Source organism: Miscanthus floridulus, chromosome 17 (assembly GCF_019320115.1).
Source record: "Miscanthus floridulus cultivar M001 chromosome 17, ASM1932011v1, whole genome shotgun sequence".
NCBI classification, from domain to species: domain Eukaryota; kingdom Viridiplantae; phylum Streptophyta; class Magnoliopsida; order Poales; family Poaceae; genus Miscanthus; species Miscanthus floridulus.
The window spans coordinates 69,511,792-69,534,779 of NC_089596.1; the positions used below are offsets into that span (position 1 = coordinate 69,511,792).

At 45.7% G+C, this 22,988-nt stretch overlaps 2 protein-coding genes and 1 pseudogene across 2 annotated transcripts; 2 read left to right on the top strand and 1 right to left on the bottom strand.

The window, feature by feature from the left end:
* Positions 1 to 9,220: 9,220 nt before the first annotated feature.
* LOC136518817 (uncharacterized) lies at positions 9,221 to 14,275 on the bottom strand. The gene is made up of 11 exons (XM_066512504.1): positions 14,162 to 14,275; positions 13,589 to 13,922; positions 12,755 to 12,976; positions 12,487 to 12,592; positions 12,206 to 12,370; positions 12,028 to 12,071; positions 11,345 to 11,504; positions 11,158 to 11,221; positions 10,861 to 11,058; positions 10,335 to 10,611; positions 9,221 to 10,197 (listed from the first exon to the last, which is right to left on the bottom strand). Exons 3-9 carry the CDS (start codon positions 12,959 to 12,961, stop codon positions 10,998 to 11,000), a joined length of 807 nt encoding a protein of 268 aa, XP_066368601.1. The 5' UTR covers positions 12,962 to 12,976; positions 13,589 to 13,922; positions 14,162 to 14,275; the 3' UTR covers positions 9,221 to 10,197; positions 10,335 to 10,611; positions 10,861 to 10,997.
* Positions 14,233 to 16,003, top strand: LOC136518816 (uncharacterized). The gene is made up of 3 exons (XM_066512503.1): positions 14,233 to 14,571; positions 14,648 to 14,791; positions 15,581 to 16,003. Exons 1-3 carry the CDS (start codon positions 14,347 to 14,349, stop codon positions 15,722 to 15,724), a joined length of 513 nt encoding a protein of 170 aa, XP_066368600.1. The 5' UTR covers positions 14,233 to 14,346; the 3' UTR covers positions 15,725 to 16,003.
* A 396-nt stretch (positions 16,004 to 16,399) lies between these two features.
* LOC136518815 (probable magnesium transporter NIPA4) lies at positions 16,400 to 19,758 on the top strand (annotated as a pseudogene).
* Positions 19,759 to 22,988: the final 3,230 nt, after the last annotated feature.

Below are 22,988 nucleotides of genomic sequence, written 5' to 3' on the forward strand. Positions count from 1 at the left end.
AGGTCATGAAGGAGTCCTCCTACAAAAGCCCCCTCATGGTGGCATACTACCAAGAGGTGTGCAAGCTTGAGGACAAATTCCAGAGAATCGAGCTGCATCACATCCCACGAAAGGACAATGATGCCACCGATTTTCTCGCAAAATTAGCCACCAGGCAGGATCCATCCCCGAGAGGGATCTTCATCAACGATATCCACGAGCCATCCGCCTGCATCCTAGAAGGTCCAATCTAGACACACCCCAATGCCAAGCCGACGCCTAGGGGCTCTGACCCCGATGCCAAGCCGATGCTCAGGGGCTCTGACCCCAGTGCCACTATGACAACGTCACCCGCTGACGTCGCCGTATTAGCACTCGATCAAACCGACTGGCGAGCACCGCTACTCGCCTACCTCCTCAAGGAGGTTCTCCCGCTCAAAAGGACTGAAGCTTGATGGATCGCTCAATGCGCCAAGACCTTCGTCATGCTCGATGACAACCTCTACAAACAGAGTCCATCGGGGGTGCTCATGAAGTGCATCCCCACCAACCAGGGGAAGCAGCTCCTCCTCGAGGTCCATGCCCGGATCTACGGACATCACATGGCCATGAGGTCGCTGGTCAAAAAAGCCTTTCACCAAGTTTTTTACTAGCCCACCGCACTACAAGATGTAGAGGAGGTCGTCCATAGGTGTGAGGGATGCCAATTCTATGCTCGACAAACTCATTTGCCAGCACAGGAACTTTAAACCATCCCCATCACCTGGCCATTCATGGTCTGGGGCCTTGACATGTTAGGACCCCTCAAAAAGGGCTCAGGCAGCTTCACTCACCTACTCATAGCAGTCAACAAGTTCAACAAGTGGATAGAGGCCAAGTCCATCACCAACATCCACTCGGAAGAGGCGGTCAAATTCTTCCTCGACATCATTTACCGGTTCGGCGTTCCTAACTGTATCATCACTGACCATGGGACTAACTTCACCAGAAAGAAGTTCCTAGACTTTTGTAATGGATACGGCATCAGGATTGACTAGGCCTCAAACGGACACCCACGTACTAAATGGTCAGGTCGAGCGTGCCAATGGCATGGTACTCCAAGGACTTAAGCCATGCATCTTCGACCGACTCAACAAGTACGCTGGGTGATGGGTTGCAGAGGTCACAATGATCCTCTGGAGCCTAAGAATGACCCCAAATCAATCCATAGGGTTCACACCCTCCTTCCTAGCCTACAGAGCTGAAGCAGTACTACCCTTCGACCTTGACCACGGTGCCCCAAGAGTGAAGGCTTTTGACCACGACCGAGCCACAAAGGCTCAGCAAGATGTAGTCGACATGCTCGAGGAGGCCCGCGAGACGACCGTCATTTGCTCCGCTCGCTATCAGCAAACTCTCCACAGGTACCACGAAAGGAAGATCAGGGGGGAGGATCCTCGAAGTCGGTGATCTCGTACTCTGGAGGACCCAATCAACGAAGGAAAAACACAAACTCTCTCCACCATGGAAAGGACCCTATATGGTGACCGAAGTGATCTGACCGGGCACCTACCAACTACAGGACGACAAAGGCAACGTTCTCACCAACACTTGGAACATTGAACAGCTACATCGTTTTTCCCCTAAATTTGGTCTTACCGCTTTTTAGTCAACACTTGCTCCTATAAAGCACCCTAGCCCAAACACTTTCAGCCCAGGTCGCTCGGGGGCTCCATGAGGGTACAATACTGAATACTACCTCTTTTTCTTACTATCACATGGTAAACAACTTCATCCCTGAACGAAAGCGCATTCCATTCCTTTGATTGCCCCTACGTGACTTTGTTCTTACTCCTAACCGAACGCACCCCGCCATGACCTACGGTTACGAGCAGCCGAGTCCTGTGCGCCATGCCTAGGTTCTCAAAAGCTACAGCCTACGGAACTAACGGGTAGGTGCAAAAAAGAAAGGATAAAAACAAAGTCATGTTGCTAGGATAAAAATAAGGAATGGATAGTGGTTCTATCATAAAAATAGAGCTGATGTATTCATTGATACAAAAAACTGTTCATATGGGGGCTCACCCATGAACTCAACTGTTCCATTTTCTAACTAATTCTACTCCAAATACTACTATGACCGCTCGACGACATCGCCTGACGCCAAAGGAAAGGCAACGGCACATGCCGCCAGACATAACCACCACCACAGGGGCCCCGACTTCGGCGAGCGCAACGGGTACCTCAAGGGTGTCGCACCCATATATGCTCAGCAGAAGAGCATGGAGCTCCAGATCTTCTCACACAGTCGAGGTAGCTCCTAGGCAGGGACGCTGCCACTGAGGTATGGCCTGTAATTTTTTATGTTCTTCACGATAGTTCTTTAGAAATGAGTTTTTGTTTTCCAATTTCAATGTTTTAGCTTTCTTATTTTCTAAAGACATGGTCATGCTAGCAAGTCTACTAATAAGCTCATCATATGAATCAACATGATCAACCATATTATTATTTGATACCTTGGTGTCACCTTGTGACATGAGACAATATGGTGTAGTTGGAGAGCTTGTAGTAGCATCATCATCATGGCTTGAGCATGAACCAACATCACCATCAAGTGTGCATGGGGTAGCATCATCATTTGTAACACTTGTGGTATCATCATCAACCTTGTCAAGTGAACTTGTAGTGAACCGATCATCATCATCATCATTTGACCATGAGGTGGAGCAATCTTTCACAATCACCAAATTGTGATCATGCTCGACACACTCATGCGCCTCCTTCTTAGGCTCATCCTCCTTGAATTTGCCATCATCCCATGTGGAGGAATCACTGAAGGTGCCCTTGATGGACTCTCATATCTCACGAGCGGTTCCCGTGATGTTTACTTGTTTCATCAAATCAAAACTCAAAGCATCCATTAGAAAACAACAAGCATGTGCATCAAGTTCATAAAAAACTCTTTGAGCTTTGGTGAGATTTCTATGATCCAAGATATGAGTGAGACCACTAGTGATAGTCCACCAAAAGTTAGGTCCCTTTGCACGAAAATGATCAAGCATATGATTTTTCCAAAGTGCAAAGTTTGTGCCATAAAAAATGCGTGTCTCACAAACATCTAGCCCACTAGACACCATCCTCTTAGGTCGGTGAAGACCATAAATGAGAGACCTAGCTCTGATACCACTTGTAAGGTCGAGATGGCGGACTAGAGGGGGGTGAATAGTCCTTTCTAAAATTAATCGCGTCGGCTAACCGTAACAAGTGCGGAATTAAAACTATCGGTCTAGCCAAGACTACACCACTCTATCTATGTTCTCTAGCACCTTCCAAAGATACTAATTAAGCAACAAAGGTGCTGGGCTAGCTAGAGCTCACCTAACCAATTCTAGAAGCAAGGTCATACAAACCTATGCCCCTAGTACTTTAAGTAACAAGAGAGCTCCTACACAAACTAGTAAGCAAAAGCACAAAGCTACCTAAGCTTACTAGCAATGCTCAATAATAAGGCAACCAATGCCAAATTGCAAAGCGCAATTACTTAGCTACACAAACTAAGCAATGTGACTAACAAGGTTACACAAACCAAATTAGCCATGCAAGGGAGCTACTTCTATGCTACACAAGCAAGAAGGTAACTAGTAAGCTACATAAGCTAACTAATTACAAGAGCAACTACACAAGCACAATGTATATGAGAGTAATTACAAGCTTGTGTAACGAGGATGCAAACCAACGGGAAGAACAAGGTTGACACGGTGATTTTTCTCCCGAGGTTCACGTGCTTACCAACACGCTAGTCCCCATTGTGTCGACCGCTCACTTAGTCATTTGGTGGCTAATTGGCATCACCCGCCAAGCCCGCACGTCGAGCACCGTAAGAACCTACCCCAAAAGTAAGGGTAGCTCAATGACACTTTACTAGAGTTGCTCTTCGTGGCTCCTCTTCTCCGGAGCACCACACAAGCTTCTTGTAGGCTTCAACGGAGACCACCACCAAGCCGTCTAGGAGGTGGCAACCTCTAAGAGTAACAAGTATCACCGGCTTGCAACTCGATCACCTAGTGCCACTCGATGCAACCTCACGATGCAATCGCACTAGAATCGCTCTCTCACACAATCGCATGATCACTATCAAGCATATGTGAGATGGAGGACTCCCAAGCACTACTACACAAGCCACCAAGGCTCTAGTGTGCTCAACTATCGGCTCAAGGCCGAGACCCCTTCTATTTATAGCCCCACGGGCTAAACTAGCCGTTACCCCTTCACTGGGCAAAACTCGGGATGACCGGACGCTCCGGTCAGATCGACCGGACGCTGGACCCCAGCGTCCGGTCATGCGATGCATGCCACGTGTCCCCTACTTCAAACGTTGATCGCTCGATCTCAACGATCAAGTTGCGACCAGACGCAGCTGCTCAAACTGACCAGACGCAGCAACCCTAGCGTTCGGTCATTTCTAGTAAGGTACCAGTCATGCATCCGGTCGGTCACAATCAGACGCAGCATCAGCGTCCAGTCATTCTCCACCTTCTCCGCGTTGCCTATGTCACCGTATGTCAGCCTAACCGGACACACCCTGCCAGCGTCCGGTCACTTTCAGTGCTAGTGTCCGGTCGAAGATCGACGCCTGCACGCTCTCTGCCGCCACTAACCGGACGTAGGACCCCAGCGTCCGGTCACCATGTGACCAGCGTCCGGTCCACTCTGTGAGACCCTATCTTTTTTGTATAGGGCACCGGTGGCACCATCGGACTGTCCGCACTCTACGGGTGGACACTCTGCCGGTGGAGTTTCAAACCCTTCTCGCCTCCATTTCACCACTGAGTTGATCCACATCAACTCCAACTTCATCTCCTTTGTAAATGTGCCAACACCACCAAGTGTGCATCACAGTGTGTAAGTGTGTTAGCATTTTCACAATCATTTTCCAAAGGATTAGCCACTCAACTTGCCACGCCACTCAATCCTAGCGACGATGCAAAGTTAGATCACTCGAGTGGCACTAGATGACCGATATACAAACAAGTTTGCCCCTCTTGATAGTATGACCATTTATTCTAAACCTGGTCATCAACTTCTCCACACACCTATAACCAGTGAAATGAAATGCCCTAGGTTGTACCTTTGCCTTGCGCATTCCATTCCATCTCCTCCAATGTCGATGCAATACATGCACCAACACGATCAACAATGATATGATCCACTTCATATCACCACGTGATCTTGTTGGTTCATCGATCTTGAGCTCACTTGCTTTTCACCGTTGCCTTCGTTCATCGGTGCCAAGTCTTGCTCAAGCTTCACCGCCACGCGGTCCATCGCTCCAAAGCCTCCAACTTGCCCTTCACGCTTGCAACCGGTCCATCAAGCCAAGTCATGTCTTGATCTTCTCCACCTTGATCACATGACTCAATGTCATGTCTCATTTGCAATGAGCTCCTTCATCATCACATGTGTGAGCTTTGCAACATCTCCAAGCCATTTTCACCATCATGGCATATATTGCTCACACACATGTTCCTGTGGACTAATCATCTGTGTATCTCACATAAACACAATTAGTCCACCTAGGGTTGTCACTCAATTACTAAAACCACACAAGGACCTTTCAATAGCCCAAACTAAACTTCATGTTTCATGTACCACAAGGTTTGAAACTGGATCCAATGAACCAATTCCTATTCAAATTGTGCACCTTGCCCCTTATAATGAAGATGCTGCAGTTCAGCATGAGCCACAGGAAGCTTCAACTGCTACATTTCATACACCAAGGAGGAAGATTGGATTGAAGAAGAAGCTTACACTAAGGAAAGAAACGTATGCCACTCTAGATAGGGGAACAAGCACCAAGGCTCTAGGTGACCCTTCCAGCCCAACGGCAAATACTAGAAGCAAGAAGCAACTACTACTGGAATGAACAAAGGTGACTCCCCCATGCTGTACTCCTAGAGAACACCTTGGCTTTTGTGCTATAAAATGCTGATGTAATGGAGCTGTAATATTTTGCATGATCAGGACATGTAGTTTATGGTACTTGCTCTGGACAAACTACTAGTGTTAGATGAAATTGTGGTTTATAGTTTGCATGTTGGTGAACAATCTGAACCATGAGCACTACTTATGTTTGTAATGTATTAAGGTTTGCATGTTGGTGAATGAACAATATGAGAATTTTATATTTCTGGACTGCAATCATCCATCCATCATTGACTCATTCATTCATTGATTCAAGCATACAAACACAGTGACACACACACATACATAGGACCCTACTTCATAATTGCATACAAGGCAAGGAATATGGCAACAAAGACCAGCTTCTCAATCCATCTGAGCTGCTGCATAACCCTATCTTGCACTACTACTCCACCAGCCTGACCACCTTTCTGGATGAGAGCCATTAGAGTGGAAGTAGGGATAGCAGCTGCTGCTGGCACTGCCTGAAGAGGAACAAGAGACAAAGTTGCTGTAGGAGCCACTTTCTGTATACTAGTCTCCCCCATTTCATCCTCCCACTGATAGTACTAACAACATCCAGCCTGAAAACCAAAGCAACACTAGATTATGAACCAAACAGCAGAAACCAACATTCTAGAGCCAAATAAATAGCAAGTTAGCAACACAAACTGAAAAGTAGGGACACTTGTGGAAGACATGGTGCATGTTGCTGGTGGTCATCGATGTGAACCGATTGGCAAGCACACCGCAGTTGGGGCAAAGGACCCGCCTTACTCCCCTCTACTCATAAGGGCGCTTGAAGCTTCAAACATGGCAGCACAGACCATGAAGAAGAGAGAGAACGATAGAGAGGGAACTGATTGGAGAGAGAACTGAATGGGGGAGAGACCTCATTTATAGGAGCCACCCAGGAGACTTTTTGGCGCCAAAGGCCCAACAGATTGGCGCCAAAGCACCATCACATTGCATCTTTCTTCCTGAGGGCATGCTTGTCTTTTTCCCCTCCGTTACCCACAGTTAGCGCAGAACAAGGACGCAATGACATGTAAGGCAAAGAAGTTTAGAGCAGTGGCACCTGTGTGCGGTCACCTTTTTAATGACTTCTGTGTAATTACAAACTTTCTTAATGGCATACACGTAAAAGCCTCCATTCTCTTCCCTCTCTCCAAAGCCTTCTTCTTTGATGCGCAGCCATCGTACGCGTGTGCCGCCCCCACCCCAAGTCGAGGCTCCGCAAGCACGTGCTCACCGGCGGCCTTGCTCGCGGCCCGCCCGAGGCGAGCTCCGGCGGCCACGCGCTCAATGGCAGCCTCACCCACGTCGGCCCGCCCTGAGCCAAGCCCCAGTGTCCGTGAGCTCTCCACCTCCGCACCGGCCTCTGCGCCCGCCCCGCGAGCTCTCCACTGAGACTGCGTGCCCGCCTCCGCATCGGCACCGGCCCCACGACCCGGCCACTCGTCGGCAGGGACAAATCTGCCCATGGCCCCATTGGGACCCACCTGCTCAGACGAAGCCGGTGCAAGCTACAATTTTTTGCTTCTTCCCTCTCTCTCTCCTCTTCTCTCAGCGAAAAAAACCGGAGCTTCATGGGGCAAGCAGACGGTCACAGGCTCATTTGGTTGGTGAAGCTGCTTTTCAGCTTTGTGAAGCGCTTCATAAGCGCTACCAAGCAAGCCCTAAACCTATCACTAACTAAAACTTATGCGAAAATTAGATCTTCCATAGTAATGAGAGTCTATAGATGCTATCTGTGTCTCCGTACTTGATGTAGGGATTGAGGTAGATGAAGTGACTCTTAATCTTCACTAGATTGGGGCCTGACGGTCCTAGATGGTAAAGAACTTGATAGGGATGTTGGGTTGACGGTCTTCCAGACCCTAAGCGCCGGATAGATCGGTTCTCGGTGGACAAACGTCAGGGGAACGCTTGAGGCGTCACCCCCTATTTATATGCACTGCAGGCCTATGGGCCGAACCCTAGAAGACTTAGAGATAGCGCCGACTACATCAAAGGGTTATATAATATAATAAAATAGACATTATTTGGTGGACCTAGTAATTATTACCAATTTAATATATTGGCTGAGATCACATTCTAATATTTTTCCACTTGATCGAGCGGCTAACAATATTTATGTTAGCTTCAAACTTATGTTCACACTTGGTGCCACAGCAAGAACAAACAAATGCGTCGTCAGCAGTATTTAATCACTGCTAGGACCTCATCACTCATAGTTCACTGCAATACCTTGTTAGAATGCTTATTACTTATTAGGAGTTAATTATATGACCCATGAATCAAGTTAGAGACTCTGACTTGCGTGTTTATAAATGGGATAATGCTAAGCCTCAAAGCAAATATGGTAGCATCAACTTAGTTCTTATTTTCTCAAACTTAATAATTTGATCTAGCATTCTTTCTTTCGCAACACATCATTTAATCAACGTGCTTGGCATCACCGTTTGGTGTCATTGTTACTCGAAAAATACCACAACTCAATTGTAATGATACTCAATTTTGTGATAATATCTCTTCAGTCACATGGCATGTTGTATCCTTTCTTAAACATGCCACTAATTAAGCTCATCTTATTACTAATTTTGTTTGCAGCTTTCAATGAAATTGTCCTTTTCTGCAAGAGCAGATATAATCTAATGTGCACTTTCTTATACATACTCAAGAGAAACAATCGAATAATTCATAATTCTTATAAGTGATATGATAATTCTTTTCGTGCCTCGTTAATATCTCAAAATTCTTTAGCACCTTCTAGTGCCACTACGCTATGCAGCAGTGTCTCCTGAAGAGTTACTTGCTAGTTCCTCCTGCACAGCATCTACGACCTTGTATTTGCGGCGGCGTTGCCATGCTGCTTCTGCACAGCTTCGACGACATGAGCGACCAAGTGGAACTCAGGCCCCTGCGACTGGACAAACCGTCTGGTGTCCGCACCCACGGCGTCGTGCAGGGCCTTGACGCCCTTCTCCCGGTCCCTGGACAGCAGCGCCGCCGCCCCACGCTGCTCCGGGCGAGGCTCGTGGCGTGGCTGCGCGAGCGCGACACGGGCTCGATGCGTGACACCAGGTCTTCCAGCAGCTTCACGGCCTCCTCCAGTGTGTAACACAATTATATTACTGCGTGCGATGGGCAACTTCATGGTGATTTTGTTTAATTAGTTCTGTCTGTTGGTAGTGAGTTGGCTGCTCGCCGTGCCGTACATGCCTGGCAATTTGAGCCGCCACTAGCAAGCAGCAGGACTTTAGCTCTTTGATCAAACAAAGTTAATCCATTCCGTATATCCGATTCAAAGAAAGTAGGCGGTCTTACTTGGCAATTGCCATGGCCTGCTGTGCTGGATTTCCATTGTTACCATACGACTCGATCACCTTCTCCTCAACCAACCAATCAATCTGCGTTGAGTAACAGGTAGTACATACGTACAAGAGTATAAGTAAAGACATGAGGCTAGTAAAGTTTGTAAGCAGTCACCCAAAACATACATTTCACTATGGCTTCTACATCTGCTGCCTCTCCTCCTCCCTTCACCTTCGCAAGCCCAGTCTCATTCTCATCAGAGACCCATGAGGACGCACTCGACTTCGACTACGAATCCTGGATCCAACAATCCAAGACCGCCAACTGCTACTCTAATAAGCGGCTGTGGATGGATGACGCAGAGGCAGAGGTGATCAACAGGTACCACCACGAGATGATGCTTCGAGTGGCGGACAATCTGCCCGAGGAAGCCTATGAACTGTCGCTGCGAGACATCACAGAGCTGTCACTGCCTCCTCCTCCTAGGGCCACACCCACAAGGAGTTTGCCATGCCGGCACAAGAGTACCCCCTCTATCTCTATGGAGGGAGCAAGCAGCTTCATCATTAAGCTCTTCATGCCCTCACCATCCAGAGCAGCTGCTGCTTCTTCTGGTAGTGGGAGGAGGAACAAGAGCTTCTTCATGCCCTCGCCATCCAGAGCAGCTGCTTCTTCTTCTGGTGCTGGGAGGAGGAACAAGAGCTTCTCCAGTAGCTCAACGACTGTATCTGTGCTGCGAAAAAAGAGTGCGCCAGCCAACCATGGTCGTTCTCGTTCTATGGAAAATGACACACACAGCAATGGCTACCACGACAGTACTAAAAGGTTGAATTAAGCTGCATTCTCTCACCTTCTATTCTTGTCTAACTAAAATCATGGCCACCATATTCTTGTCTAACCATCTGGTCATTCCATCAGAAACAATGCATGCATAATAACACCACCGGGGGAATGCCATACCTGCAAGTAAAAAAAAGGAAACACATCTTTTTCATCTTTATAAGCATATAAGCAGCTGATATACAAATTTGCAGGAAACCAATGAGCTGCTATCCATTCTTCAATTCAAGCAAGTACAAGGCGAAACACAAACTTACAGGAAATCAATAAGCTGCAATCCACTCTTCAATTCATGCAAGTGCAGGACGAAACACAAATTTGCAGGAAATCAATGAGCTACAATCCACTCTTCAATTCAAGGCAAAACTGGCAGCCAGTGGACACTTCTGCATGTAGGAAACTTGAGGCTGGGGATCAATCAATAGGGAGGGGTGCTTGTACACGACCTTCATTTGTACATAGTTCAAAGTTATATTCCGTTCATAGCTGTGCCAAGTTGCTAACATGGCAAAACGGCTGCTCAACTTGTTCATGCTGCAGGTTACGTAAAGAGTGTTATGTAAATAAGTTATGTATGCTATTTTTTAATAAAGTTCATCATCAACAATACACGATTTCAATTAAAAAAATAGAAGATAACTTTACTGAAACAGTTATAGATGCATATTGATAAGCACCCTAAGATCATCCAGAGCAAACAGACAAGTTTCAAAGACACAATATGCTACAAAAACACAATATGCTACAAAAACAATCCTTTCTTTTAGGAACTTAGTCTCATACCTTTTCTACACCATGAGCTGCATGTACTTTAATTCCACAAGTTTGACATAAGTCAAGCAGCCACAAAACTAAGTCTCACCTAAATGTAATAGGTTTACATGCCAAAGAGTCTATAGATGCCGATAAATCAGCAATATCTAACTACTATCATCATCATTTTCTTCAGTATCTTGCAACAAAGCTCCTCGTACTCTTGCCCTAATAAAAGAATAACAGAAAACATCAGTACCAGCAGGATATCAGATATGAATTTAACTTCAACTCACATAGAAGTAGTCTTTAATGGTTGTGTACAACCTCCGAGACACAGGGGCCAATCGCTTCATAGCTTTCGCAGGAGGAACTTTGCTAGGAAAAGCCACTGCAGGTTTGCAAATCCGTAAGCTGACACAGTTTTGATTCTTTCTTACTTGCAAGTATGCATCAAGAAGAAGCCATGTAGTTTACAATACAAAAAAAGAAGAAGAAGAAGAAGCCATGTAACCTGGTGTTTGCTTCTGCACAGGAACAATAATTTGATCGGAGCTTGGAGGTGCACTCGATACACTTGGAACCTGATCAGTCACCAGCTTTGGCTTTGTAGCCTTTCTTTTGTCGAGGAATGAAAGGGCTTCAAGTTGCTTTTGCATTACTTCGTTTTTTTCCTGTAAAATACAACAATAAATGCATCCAGGGGCTACAAACATCACCGTAATGCATTCTAAATACCCAAATATTGAACCCAGAAAACTGCATAGTAATGAAGTGTTTTGCTGTATTAGATCACAATGAAACCCAATGGTTCTCTCAAAAGTGAGAAAAAGGAAATGATATCTAATACTATGTTATAACGTTAGGCTAACACATGAAACCAACGTGTTGGAACTTAATTTCATGACTCAGAAGCATTTTACGAAAAGAATGGAGCACTGAATATAAGCATTTATATACATTATAAACAGCCATGCGCTAGTTTTTAGGCTGCCAAAAACTGCTTTAACATTCTATGGCAACCCAGAGTAGACTGCAAAATTGCTTGACATTCTGACAGGCAAATATGTATGTCAAATGAGTAAGCTATCTTAAGACACTGTGTACCCAACTTTATTCATCAAGCAGCAGCATAAGCAAGAGCACCAGTACCAAGTTCGTACTAATATATATAGCAGGTAATGGTGGATAACCTACTCTTTCAGAGGCTAGACTTTGCATGAGCTGTGACACTTGGTCTTCTGCAAAAGAAGGAAAACAGAATTTGGCACAAAGGTGATAAATAAATTAAAATTTCCTCTTTGCGGTTAAGAATGAAGATATTGAAAAGGAAACAATTAGGAATAAAGAAGAATAAGCAACAAGCCAAAAGAACCACCTCTGGATGCATGTTCCTGCTTGGTCTTGTAAGATTCATAGAGCGCAAGGGAGAAATCAGCAATGACATCTTTAAGCGCAGATGCAGCAACTCTATCGAGAGAGATAGTGATGCGAGGTAGTCCCTTCACCTTGGTAGCCACAAGCTCAGCGGTATCAGGACCTGCATACGACATCGTGTTCGTGTACAGGTAGGCGAAGGCGTTCAGGTTTTCTGGCATTCAGCCAGGCAGGGTAGTGAAGTGTAGGAGTACGATGTAGAAGATATGAACTGAGTACCTCGGGCGGTGTCAGGGAAGAGGAGCCTGACATGGCCGGAAGACAAGGAAGAATTGAGGTAGTCGAGGAAGTCGGACCAGGAGCCAGTGATGCCAACGTCATCTTGCTTCAGATTTAGATTTGAATTCGGAGGCGGCATAGCGCGACGCAACCATCGACTGATCGAGCAACACAATACGCAAACATCAGCGGATTGCAATGGAGTGAGAGAGAGAGGGAGGGGAGGGGGGGGGGGGGGGGGGGGGGGGGTGCACACAACGCAACGTACGAGGTCGCGGAGGCCGTCGAGGTCGAGGGAGCTATGCCAGGCGAGGGAGTGGAGGTCGGTGGCGACGACGTGGAGGCCACTCTGGGAGTGGGAGTGGGAGTAGGCGCGGAAGAGCACAGGTTGGCACGGGAGAGCATCGGCTTCGTTGTCGGATTTCTCTGGCTTGGCCTCGCCGAAGACGGCAGCCATCCTCATCTCATCAGTCATCGCCGCCGGCAGGAACTAAGAAAAGTTCATGTGCAATACCATAAAATCTTAAGAAAAGTTCAGTAAATATGGCTATAAATTAACCAAATTACGATAACACATTTAACCGGTATGATATGTCTGATATTTTCCGTTGCATATTGGATGCTTTTATGATGGTCTACATTTATAGGATAATATCTAATATCGTATGCAACATTGTCTGTTTGCTTACCACTCTTTGACAATTCCTTTTTGGACCATTTGTTGTAGTTTAGCATGAACTAGAAACCGTCAACTTTTTCAGTCTTTTAACTACTATACAGAAAGGCCACTAAAATAAATGGATGCTGCTTTTCCAGTAGAAAGCAAATCATGGATCAGTGCAAAATGTATCTTGGTGCTGCTTTCAGTTTCCGTATGCTGTTTTCAGCAATAGTGAAACTAATTCGCAGTATCTCATTCCAGGAGTTGATTGTGACTACAGCTTGATCCTTTCTGCTTTGCATCTCAGCTTCGTACTACCGATAGCAATTGGTGCCGGACTTGAAAAGACATTGCTCGATAAATGACACCCGCCCATCTTCTACCTCAAATCAGATAAACTTTGCACGAACAGATCAGGGAATTGGGAACAGAAGCACTGACCAGTTCAGCCACCAGGCCACCGGCCAGCGGGGGGCAGGGGCCAGCCGTGGGGCAGCGCGCACTGGCCGGCCGCCGTGGGCGCTAGCGGGCGGCGGCTTGACGTGCCCGGCGCCGGCCGCCTGCGGACTGGCGGAGGCGCAGAGCCGGCGAGGCCACGGGCGTGGTGCGGGCAAGGGCGGCCGGGCGGGGGCGGGGGCGGGGGTGGCGGGGGCCGGTCGCTCGCGCAGTCGCGTCGGGGTCCGGGGGACGGGGGTCGCTTCCGCCTGGGAGACGAGAGTGACGGGGTGAAACTGAAAGGAGGGCGTTTGGGCCAAATTTTCTTGGGCTCTGCAGACTAGGCCCTCGTTTAGATGCTGAAAAAATTTCAACTCGATGAATAGTACTATTTTCGTCTTATTTGATAAATATTATCCAATCGTGGACGCTCAAAAGATTCATCTCGTAATTTCCAACTAAACTATGTAATTAGTTATTTTTTTTACCTACATTTAATACTCCATGCAAGCGGCTAAAAATTGATGTGATGGAGAGAGAGTGAAAAAACTTGGAATTTTGGTAGCATCTAGATAAGGCCTAGTAAAAACTTTTTGGGGACAAATTCCAGGGTAGTCCTGGGCCTACCTGGACTACTAGCTGGGCCTTCCCCTGCGACTGAGGCAGAGGTGGAGGCGGAGCAGCTGCCCAGCGTCTCTTTTCTCGCGGTTTGGGTCCTCTTCCTCGATTCCGGTGGGAAGGAACGGGACCGGAATCCAATTGCGATGGCCTCCGACTCCTACGATTCCGGTGGAAAAAACAAGTCGTTGGAGACGGCGAGGCGGCTGCTGGAGGTGACCTCCACGACTGAGGCGGAGCCGGAGCCGGAGCAGCTGCCCAGCCTGCCCCCTGGGTTCTACGACGCCTTCGTCCTCAGGGGAATCCGCGTCGTCCAGGCCCTCCAGCCCGGCACACTCCTCTGCCACTTCACCGTCCCCTCCAGACTACTCGTCAGCCACCTTGCCCCCTTCTATCTCCTGCTCTCTCTGATTCCTGATCCCTGAGACTGAATGGTTCTCGATGCAGAATTCGGGCGGCTTCCTGCACGGCGGTGCAACCGCCTCCCTAGTCGATTTGGTTGCCTCCGCCGCCTTCGCCACTGCCGGTCTCCGCACCAGGGGCTCGCCCCTTGAGATGAACATCTCCTACCTTGATGCTGCTTTTGCTGATGTGAGTAACCTTGATCCCTGCTCCCCATCTTTACTGACTACCGCTGCTACTACTACATACTAGTACTACAGTATCAGACGCAGCATATATATAGTAAGCAAATATATATGTATGCCATCTATGATCTGTACGACCATACTTGGTTCATTGGTTGCACAATCTTGGAGGAATTTTCACTACTCCACAAATTACTAGGATGTAGTATAGGATAAGTGGCTGGCACTTGAGGCTTGACAAATTACCCAATTGGTATAATTGGCTGCAACAAGATGAACACGACACAAGAGCCTCATCTAATCTTTGATGAAACGAGACACATGCCTCGTCCTGCCTGTTAGCCAGTGAGCCTAATAGCATGCTCTGGCATTCACACTTGGTAGGCGATGTCGGTGAATAAGCAGGATTGTGTTATGTACCCATGTCATCACGCCACTGTGATTTGGGAATAAGCATGTTTTTCCGGTTTCTCTTGTATTGGCAGCATAACTATCATGAGCTGGGTGGATTCAAACATTTCTGTTACGAATCGTCATTGTAGGTGTAATCATGATCGCACCTCCTCGATTCACAACTTCATATTAGCAGTGTTCTGGTGCTAAAGCTAGAATGTGTCAAGTTATTTCCCTTTTACTTCTTTCTATTGGTACGTGGACGACGAGCAAGGCGGACTATTAATTGAGTAAATAATCGGTCTTCACTTCGGAAGTTGATTTGTTATGGACGATGGTGTTTTCGGATTTAGGGACTGATGCTGACACTGACAGGCATGAGATGCTTGGTTTCGTGCAGGAAGAGATTGATATCGAAGCGAAGGTTCTGCGCGCTGGCAAGGCAGTAGGGGTGGCCGTTGTGGAACTGAAGAAGAAATCTGGAAAAATCATCGCTCAAGCTCGCTACTCCAAGTATCTCGGTGTAGCATCTAGTAAGCTCTGATCTGACTGAATCAACAAGGTGGCCTTGCGACGTGGCAGCATGTTGTAATCTGCTGGGTTTTATTTTTCCCCCTACTGGTGCTTATACTCTCATGATGCTAGCCCCCTGAGCATATGGTAGTAGGGTGTTGTGTGCTTGGACAAGTGTTACAACTGTCTATATGTGACAGAAAACAGTCTCATTTCTATTTCTTTGTGCCGTGCAGATGGTATTGCTGTATACTATATTACTCACTCGATGAGACCATCGGCTAGTTATTTATTCTTGTGTTATTGTGTACTCCTACCTCTTACAGTGGACCATCTGTTATTTCTGATCCACCAGAAATGAAGGTGAATCACACCATCTGTTATATGTTTATGTAACAGCTGCAGTTGGAGTTCAACTGCTTCAGTGATTAACTGACTAAAGCTTACTGAATTTGTGCTACACCAAAATGTGACACCTTTCCCAACCAAACTACTTTGTTGGTTAAGTAAGTGTTGCATTGCATTGCAGGTAAGTAACGTGTGATCTGACTTAAAAGTTTCAGTGTCTGATACTCACGTACATGACACCTGACTTATGCCCAAAATCAAGAAGACTTATGTCATGTTGTATCCCCGCCCCCCCCCCCCCCCCCCCCCCCCCCCCCTCCCCCTCCTCCAGGAGTTTGTATCGCAATTTTCAGCCTCATTTTGTACTCTTTCCCTGTGGTGTCTGTCTATGTCACTTATACTAGCAAACTGCAGTATGAATGTTCCATGTTATGACAGGGGTTGGTGGTTATTCTTATTTATATGAGCCTCTTTGGTGGGTTGGCATGATAACAAGTAAGCACTTGCCTCTTCTTTTTCTTCTGTTTCATTCTAATAGATAGATAGCTTATTGACATACTGTCTCTTTTGGGAAATTCTTTTGCAGTGATTGTTGGAGAAGTTGCAAATTTCGCAGCCTATGCATTTGCTCTGGCTATTTTGGTCACTCCTCTTGGTGCTCTTATCATTATTATCAGGCATGAGTTCTCAGTCATAGAACTGTATGCATTGCCTTACTGCAACCTTTCATTTTATCACTAATCTGGAGCTATCTTCTGTTCTACAGCGCTGTGCTTGCACATGTAATGCTGCGGGAGAAGCTGCACATATTCAGAATTCTTGGATGTGTCCTATGTGTTGTGGGATCCACCACAATAGTCCTTCATGCTCCACCAGAGCATGAAATTGAGTCGGTGACAGAAGTGTGGGATCTGGCTACGGAACCAGGTATTTGCTATTGCCCATTGCTTTGTATCTGCTTAATTGCCTACTTTTTTCTTGAATAATTACACCACACCACCAAGTCATGATCACTTGATGTTGTTTTTCAGCCTTCATGTGTTATGCAGCAGTGGTAATTGCTATAGCTGCCATACTTGTTTATCGCTTTGTCCCACTTTATGGGCAGACACATGTCATGGTCTACATAGGTGTTTGCTCTCTTGTTGGTTCCATCTCGGTATGCGTTCTTCTGATATAGCATGCGTTTATGATCTCCTGTTGTGTGCTTTATTACAAAGTCGTTGGCCTAACTATGCAGGTCATGAGCGTGAAAGCTCTCGGCATAGCATTGAAGCTGACCTTTTAAGGAACGAACCAGCTTATATACCCACATACATGGGCTTTTACTCTGGTTGTCATCTCATGTATATGTATCATTACCCAAATGAATTACTTGAACAAGGTATTCTGATTTTTTTTAAAGCGAAATTAAAGTATTCCCTGTGTTTTGGATTAATTCCTTTGTATAATCTTATCTTCTGGAATTCCTTTCCTGTATAGACATTGTACAGTTATTTTCTTCTTTTCTCCTTGCCTGTATTCTGATTTTTGAAACCTCTGCTGTTTTTGCTAAAAAGGGTATTTTGATTTCTACTATCTGAACCAATTGTTGTTTTCTTCTTTCCTTGATCTAGCATAGCAGCATAATACAAGGGTGACTAGGATTCTAGAAGTTAACTGGACAAAAATAGAGGAGATTGGCATAAGGGCATATGACACATTCATTTATTATTTATCTTGTTATTCTCTAGTCCAGCAGGACTAGTAGTCCCCAGATGTTGGGAACTCCGATAGATTTGATACCTTAGGGAAATGAAGTGTGAATGTTCTGGTAAAATTGGTGATCTGATTGGATGGTTAAAGCTTTAGTTAGCACTATATAGAGCCAAGTTCAATTGATTCACCATGACATCAGCCTTGCCTGACCAATGAAGCATTATGTTTTCCTAAAACAAATGGTGATGGTGATTTCTTTTCCTTGTATGCAGGCACTTGACATGTTTAATACAGTAGTTTGTGTCACCCATTTATCATACCATGTTCACATCTTTAACTATCTTGGCAAGTGTCATCATGTTCAAGGTATGTGTTTCAATTGCTGTAGCTTATCTTTTCAGCTTCATGCTTTGGTTGTGAAATTTGAGCAGGGCACTAGATAGTGATTCAGCCAGTGTTCCTATCCAATTTCAAATATAAATTTATGAGTTTTCCTCGGATTGCATTAAAGTAAACCATATAAGAAATGCTATGAGCCTGAGCTTCAGGCATAGCCTGTGAATACTTCTGGAGTTGATAGAACTCAGCAGATGATACCACTTAGTTCCATTTTTGTATCTGTGTGCAGGACTGTGACAGGCAAAATCCTACACAAATTGTGACTGAGATGTGTGGCTTTGTTACGATCCTTTCTGGAACTTTTTTTCTACATAAAACAAAAGACATGGCTGATGGTGTTACGGATTTCTCATCATACCAACTTTTCAATCTTCCTTCCTTTGTGGGTTACATGTTCTGAGACTATTATTTTTCATGTGTCAATGTAGGGCTTTCGACTTCATCCTCCCGTCTTCCGACATCTTCTTTAGTGCGGTTCTCAAAGCAAACAGACGATGATGGTGAAGGAATTCCTCTAAGATCGTCCGAATCGTTCCGGTCACCACATTAACGCCTGTTTGCTAATCATTAATTTGCACGAGTTAGGGGGTGGGTATATATAGATAATATCCGGTAGAAAGATTGAAAACCTGATAGGCATGCTCGTTTAGACCATAACCAAGAAGAAAGCCTTCATCAATCTTAGGTGCAAATTTAGAGCTTCAAGGCTTCTTGTTAAGAATGAAACATTTGCACCCAAATACTCTAAAGTATCACACTTTGGGTTTGTTACCGGTTAGAAGCTCATATGAAGTCTTCTTGTAGTACTTATGAAGATAGAGGCGGTTGATAGCATGACAAGCGGTGTTGACTGCTTTGGCCCAATAGTTGTCTGAAGTCTTGTACTTATCAAGCATTGTTCTTGCCATGTCAATGAGAGTTCTGTTCTTCCTCTCAACCACCCCATTTTGTTGAGGGGTATATGGAGCCAAGAATTCATGCTTGATGCCCTCATCAAGAAACTCTTCGACATTGGTGTTGTGGAATTCGGTACCATTGTCGCTTCGCACCTTCTTGATAGGTAGCCCGAACTCAGTTTGTGCTCTTAATGAAGGTCTTCACCTTCTCTTGCACTTCACTCTTATCAGAGAACGTGCTAGTCGACGATGCCATAACTAACCCATGCTAGATTTTACCACTAAACAAGTCTCAAGCATTGCTTTACTTTTGTTGAAGTTAACTAGGTAAAGCTTGCCCTTCAAGCGACCCATAAAAGCAATAGAGGAATTGATGAGGACATCGCCATGCTGGACACACCGACGCCATGGTCTTCCCCAAGTTGCAATTCGTTCTCAACTCAGCTGCCACGTCGCCCTCGGATTCAGCAGACATGTCGTCACTGTTTTGGTCATAACTTTCTCATACGACATCGAAACGGGCCGTTCTTGGATGCGTTGGAAAGGGGACGACGATGCCGTCGTTTTGGATCTGGTCCCAGCTCCAGAAGGTCCGTGGATCATTCTGTGTGACCACGGCAAGGTGCTGCGTCACCTATTTGGGCCAACTTGGCCATGTATCGTGTCGGGCCTTAAGCCCAAGTTGTGGGCGCCCAACCTCTGGCCGTCCCCAACCCTAGGTCGAGTCTTAGACTATAAACACAGCCGCCGCCGTTGCTACACAATTGGGGTTTTTGTTTAGAGTTTAGTTTTCCATCGAGAAACTGAATCGTTCATTGTAACTGTGGTGACAAATCCTTTTACAGTGATCCAGAGCCCCCGTTCTTGATCTCCTTCACTATGTCGATTAGTCCTTTGGAACCGAGTTCTTGAATCCTCTATTGATATTCGCGTCATTCATATTTGCAATTTCAGATTGCGTGTTTTACCTTCTTGCTTGTGCTCTTCGATTCGCTTGCAGGAAAAGCCTTCTTAGCGAGGTCAATCAAGTTGTGCTTGGTTGATAACCAACGGAGCAGTGGTGTAACGGTTGCAGGGTTCGAATCGCGTCTGATTTGAAGCTGGATCGCCAACGTCGAGATCTCCACGAAATCGAACTTATCGGCTACCTCTCGGAAGATCGGGCCTATACTCATCAATTGGTATCAGATATTTCAGGTTTACCGCGAGGTATAATCTCGTTTGCCTTAGATTCATATTTGTTCATTACCTAGAGTCCACAAAAAGCCCAAAAATATTTCAATTTCCGCTGTCCTATCGCCCTTTGTGCCTTTGCAATTTCGTTTCAGATTTGTGTTGTTGAGTTTGTGTCCGTGGTCGAGTCTTGTTGCTGGTTTAGGATTATGTTCGTGGTCGTAGTTCAATCGCCCGTTGCTGTGATTTTTTTTCCGCCGCTATCCCATCCACCGTTCCCAAACAAGTCGAAGCCACCACATTACTCGACTTGCCCCGCTAGCCGCCTTGTGTAACTTCTCGCCGCCGCGCAAACCCTAGATAGGTTGCCAGCCGCTCTTATTTTGCCTGCATCACAGCCCTCCTTACATCATCAGGCGAATACCTATTGCTGTTAGTCACAGTGACGATCCTGTGATCGGTGTTAGAATTTAGGGACGCTTTGCCCTAACTGCCGCCGCCGTGTTGTGCCTTCCGGAAAACATACCTTGAGATACCTTCGGTAAAACAGGCATAACTTTTCGCTCATTTATCAGAAAAATCTGAAATTTTTTCAGCAGCTTCTTGACACCATTTGGAGCCGACCCAAACTCGGCTACGCCCTGTTTGGTTTCGTCAGAATTGCCAAAAAATCAGGAAAATATAGAAAAAAATTGTCAAAGTTTTTGCACGCTTTTCAGAGAACGTGCTGAATTTCTGTAGACCGCATCCCACCTCAGTTGTAGGTGCTAATTTTTGTGGTTGCATCTTTTGTGATCCTTGTTCAGAGAAAAGTATATAAAAAAATAGTGAAAAAAAAGTTTGTTTCCTACTAGTGCCTTTTGGAAAAATCCGGGAAAAAAATTCAGGAAAAAAGGAGAAGTCCGGGCTATTTGCTTGCTCTGTGAGTTCTTTCGATCGTCCTTTGTTTTCACCTTGTTGCGCTACGTCTCGACACGTCTTAGCCAGCACCTGTGATTTGTACTTTGGATCCGGATTGAACAATCGTTACTCTGCACTCATTAATTGCTAATCCTTGCTGTCATATTGCGTGCCTACCCATAGCTCTACATATTCTTCTGTCAGCACAGGTTCATCTTGCAACTGTTACCCACGCTCAACAACAGAATGCTTCGCCACTTTGGTTTTGCTCCTGTTTGGCGTTGGTAAGAATACAGGCAAGACGGTGGTAAGCCGCTTATGATTTTGCATTCCACTTTCACCACCATCACCACCACCACCACTTGTTTCCTTTTAGTTGATAGGGATAATACTTTGGTGTTGTCTTTTTCTATCTTTTAACCATGGCAGGAACTCCGACGGACTTCAATGAGTGCGTGTCCAAGGGCGAGCTTACAACGTTCATGACTGAACAACGCAATCTTATGACCAAGCTAACGCGCAACATGAACAATCTGGTCACCCACATTGAACAGCTTGAGCAACGCCCTCCACCTTATCGTGCTAATGATGAAGATACGGATGCTTTTGGTGATGAAGATGCGTATGCTGACGGTGGTGCACGTCGCCGCCTCAACTTCAATCGTCGCGGTATGGAAGGTAATAATCATGGTAATAATGATCCTTTTGCTAAAATTAAATTTAGTCTACCTCCTTTTGCTGGTAATGTTGATCCAGAGGCATATTTAGATTGGGAGCTTGCTATTCAACAAAAATTTGATTCTCATAATGTTCCTGCTGAGCATAGAGTTAGACTTGCTACTAGTGAATTTACTAATTTTGCTTTGTTCTGGTGGAGTGATCTTTGCAATGCCAATAATGCTGCTGCTGTGCCTCAAACTTGGAATGTTTTAAAGCAACGTATGAAATCTCGTTTTGTTCCTCCTTATTACCAACGTGATTTACGTTTGAAACTACAAACTTTAAAACAAGGTGATAAAGGAGTAGAAGCATACTATCAAGAATTGCTTATTGGTTTAGCACGTTGTGGTATAAATGAAGATGATCATGATGCTAGTGCTAGATTTTTTGGTGGTTTAAACCATGATATACAGAACATACTTGATTACAAAGAATGGCGCAATTTTTCCCAATTGTATCATCTTGCTATTAAGGCAGAACGAGAAGTACAGGGACGCAAACAACACCAGCCTTTTAGGTCTAACAATGGGAGGAATTTTTAGCAGCGTTCCGAGCCAGAGACGCCCAAGCTTCCTGTTGCACCACAGCCATCTACACCTCCATTTTCTTCCGGGGTAAGTAAATTGTCTAATGTGCAGTTTCCATAGCTAAAGAAAGGTGGCACTCCGAGTGCTTCTACTAGCTCCTCCTCGTCCAGCTCTAAAATCATTTGCCACTAATGCAAAGGCATGGGACATGTCATGAAGGATTGCCCCAGTCGTCGCGCTTTCATTGCTACTGAGGATGGATATGTAAGTGCTAGTGATGTTGAAGATGATTTAGCCCTTGCTGCTAACATTGATGCAGATCCCACTGAGGGCGATCAAGACAAGGAGGCCATCACCATTGACTCCGTGGCTGCTGCCGCGGACTACCCTAGCCTTCTTGTGCAGCGTGTGTTGAGTACACATGTGGGACATGAAGAAGAGATGAAGATCCAACGCCACAATTTGTTCCACATGTATCTCATTATGCAGGGTTGTCGTGTTCTCACTATTATTGATAGCGGGAGTTGCAACAACTTGGTGAGTTCAGATTTGGTTGACAAGCTTGGCTTGACCACACGACAACATTCGTATCCATATAAACTTCAATGGTTCAATAATAGTGGTAAGACTAAGG

Coding starts and splice junctions, on each gene's coding strand:
- LOC136518816 (XM_066512503.1), top strand. CDS start 14,347: ATGGCCTCCGACTCCTACGATTCCGGTGGAAAAAACAAGTCGTTGGAG. Junction 14,572..14,647: donor CCGTCCCCTCCAGACTACTC/GTCAGCCACCTT, acceptor TTCTCGATGCAG/AATTCGGGCGGCTTCCTGCA. Junction 14,792..15,580: donor TTGATGCTGCTTTTGCTGAT/GTGAGTAACCTT, acceptor GGTTTCGTGCAG/GAAGAGATTGATATCGAAGC.
- LOC136518817 (XM_066512504.1), bottom strand. CDS start 12,961: ATGACTGATGAGATGAGGATGGCTGCCGTCTTCGGCGAGGCCAAGCCA. Junction 12,371..12,486: donor CTTCCCTGACACCGCCCGAG/GTACTCAGTTCA, acceptor TGTCGTATGCAG/GTCCTGATACCGCTGAGCTT. Junction 11,059..11,157: donor TTGGCCCCTGTGTCTCGGAG/GTTGTACACAAC, acceptor TTCTTTTATTAG/GGCAAGAGTACGAGGAGCTT.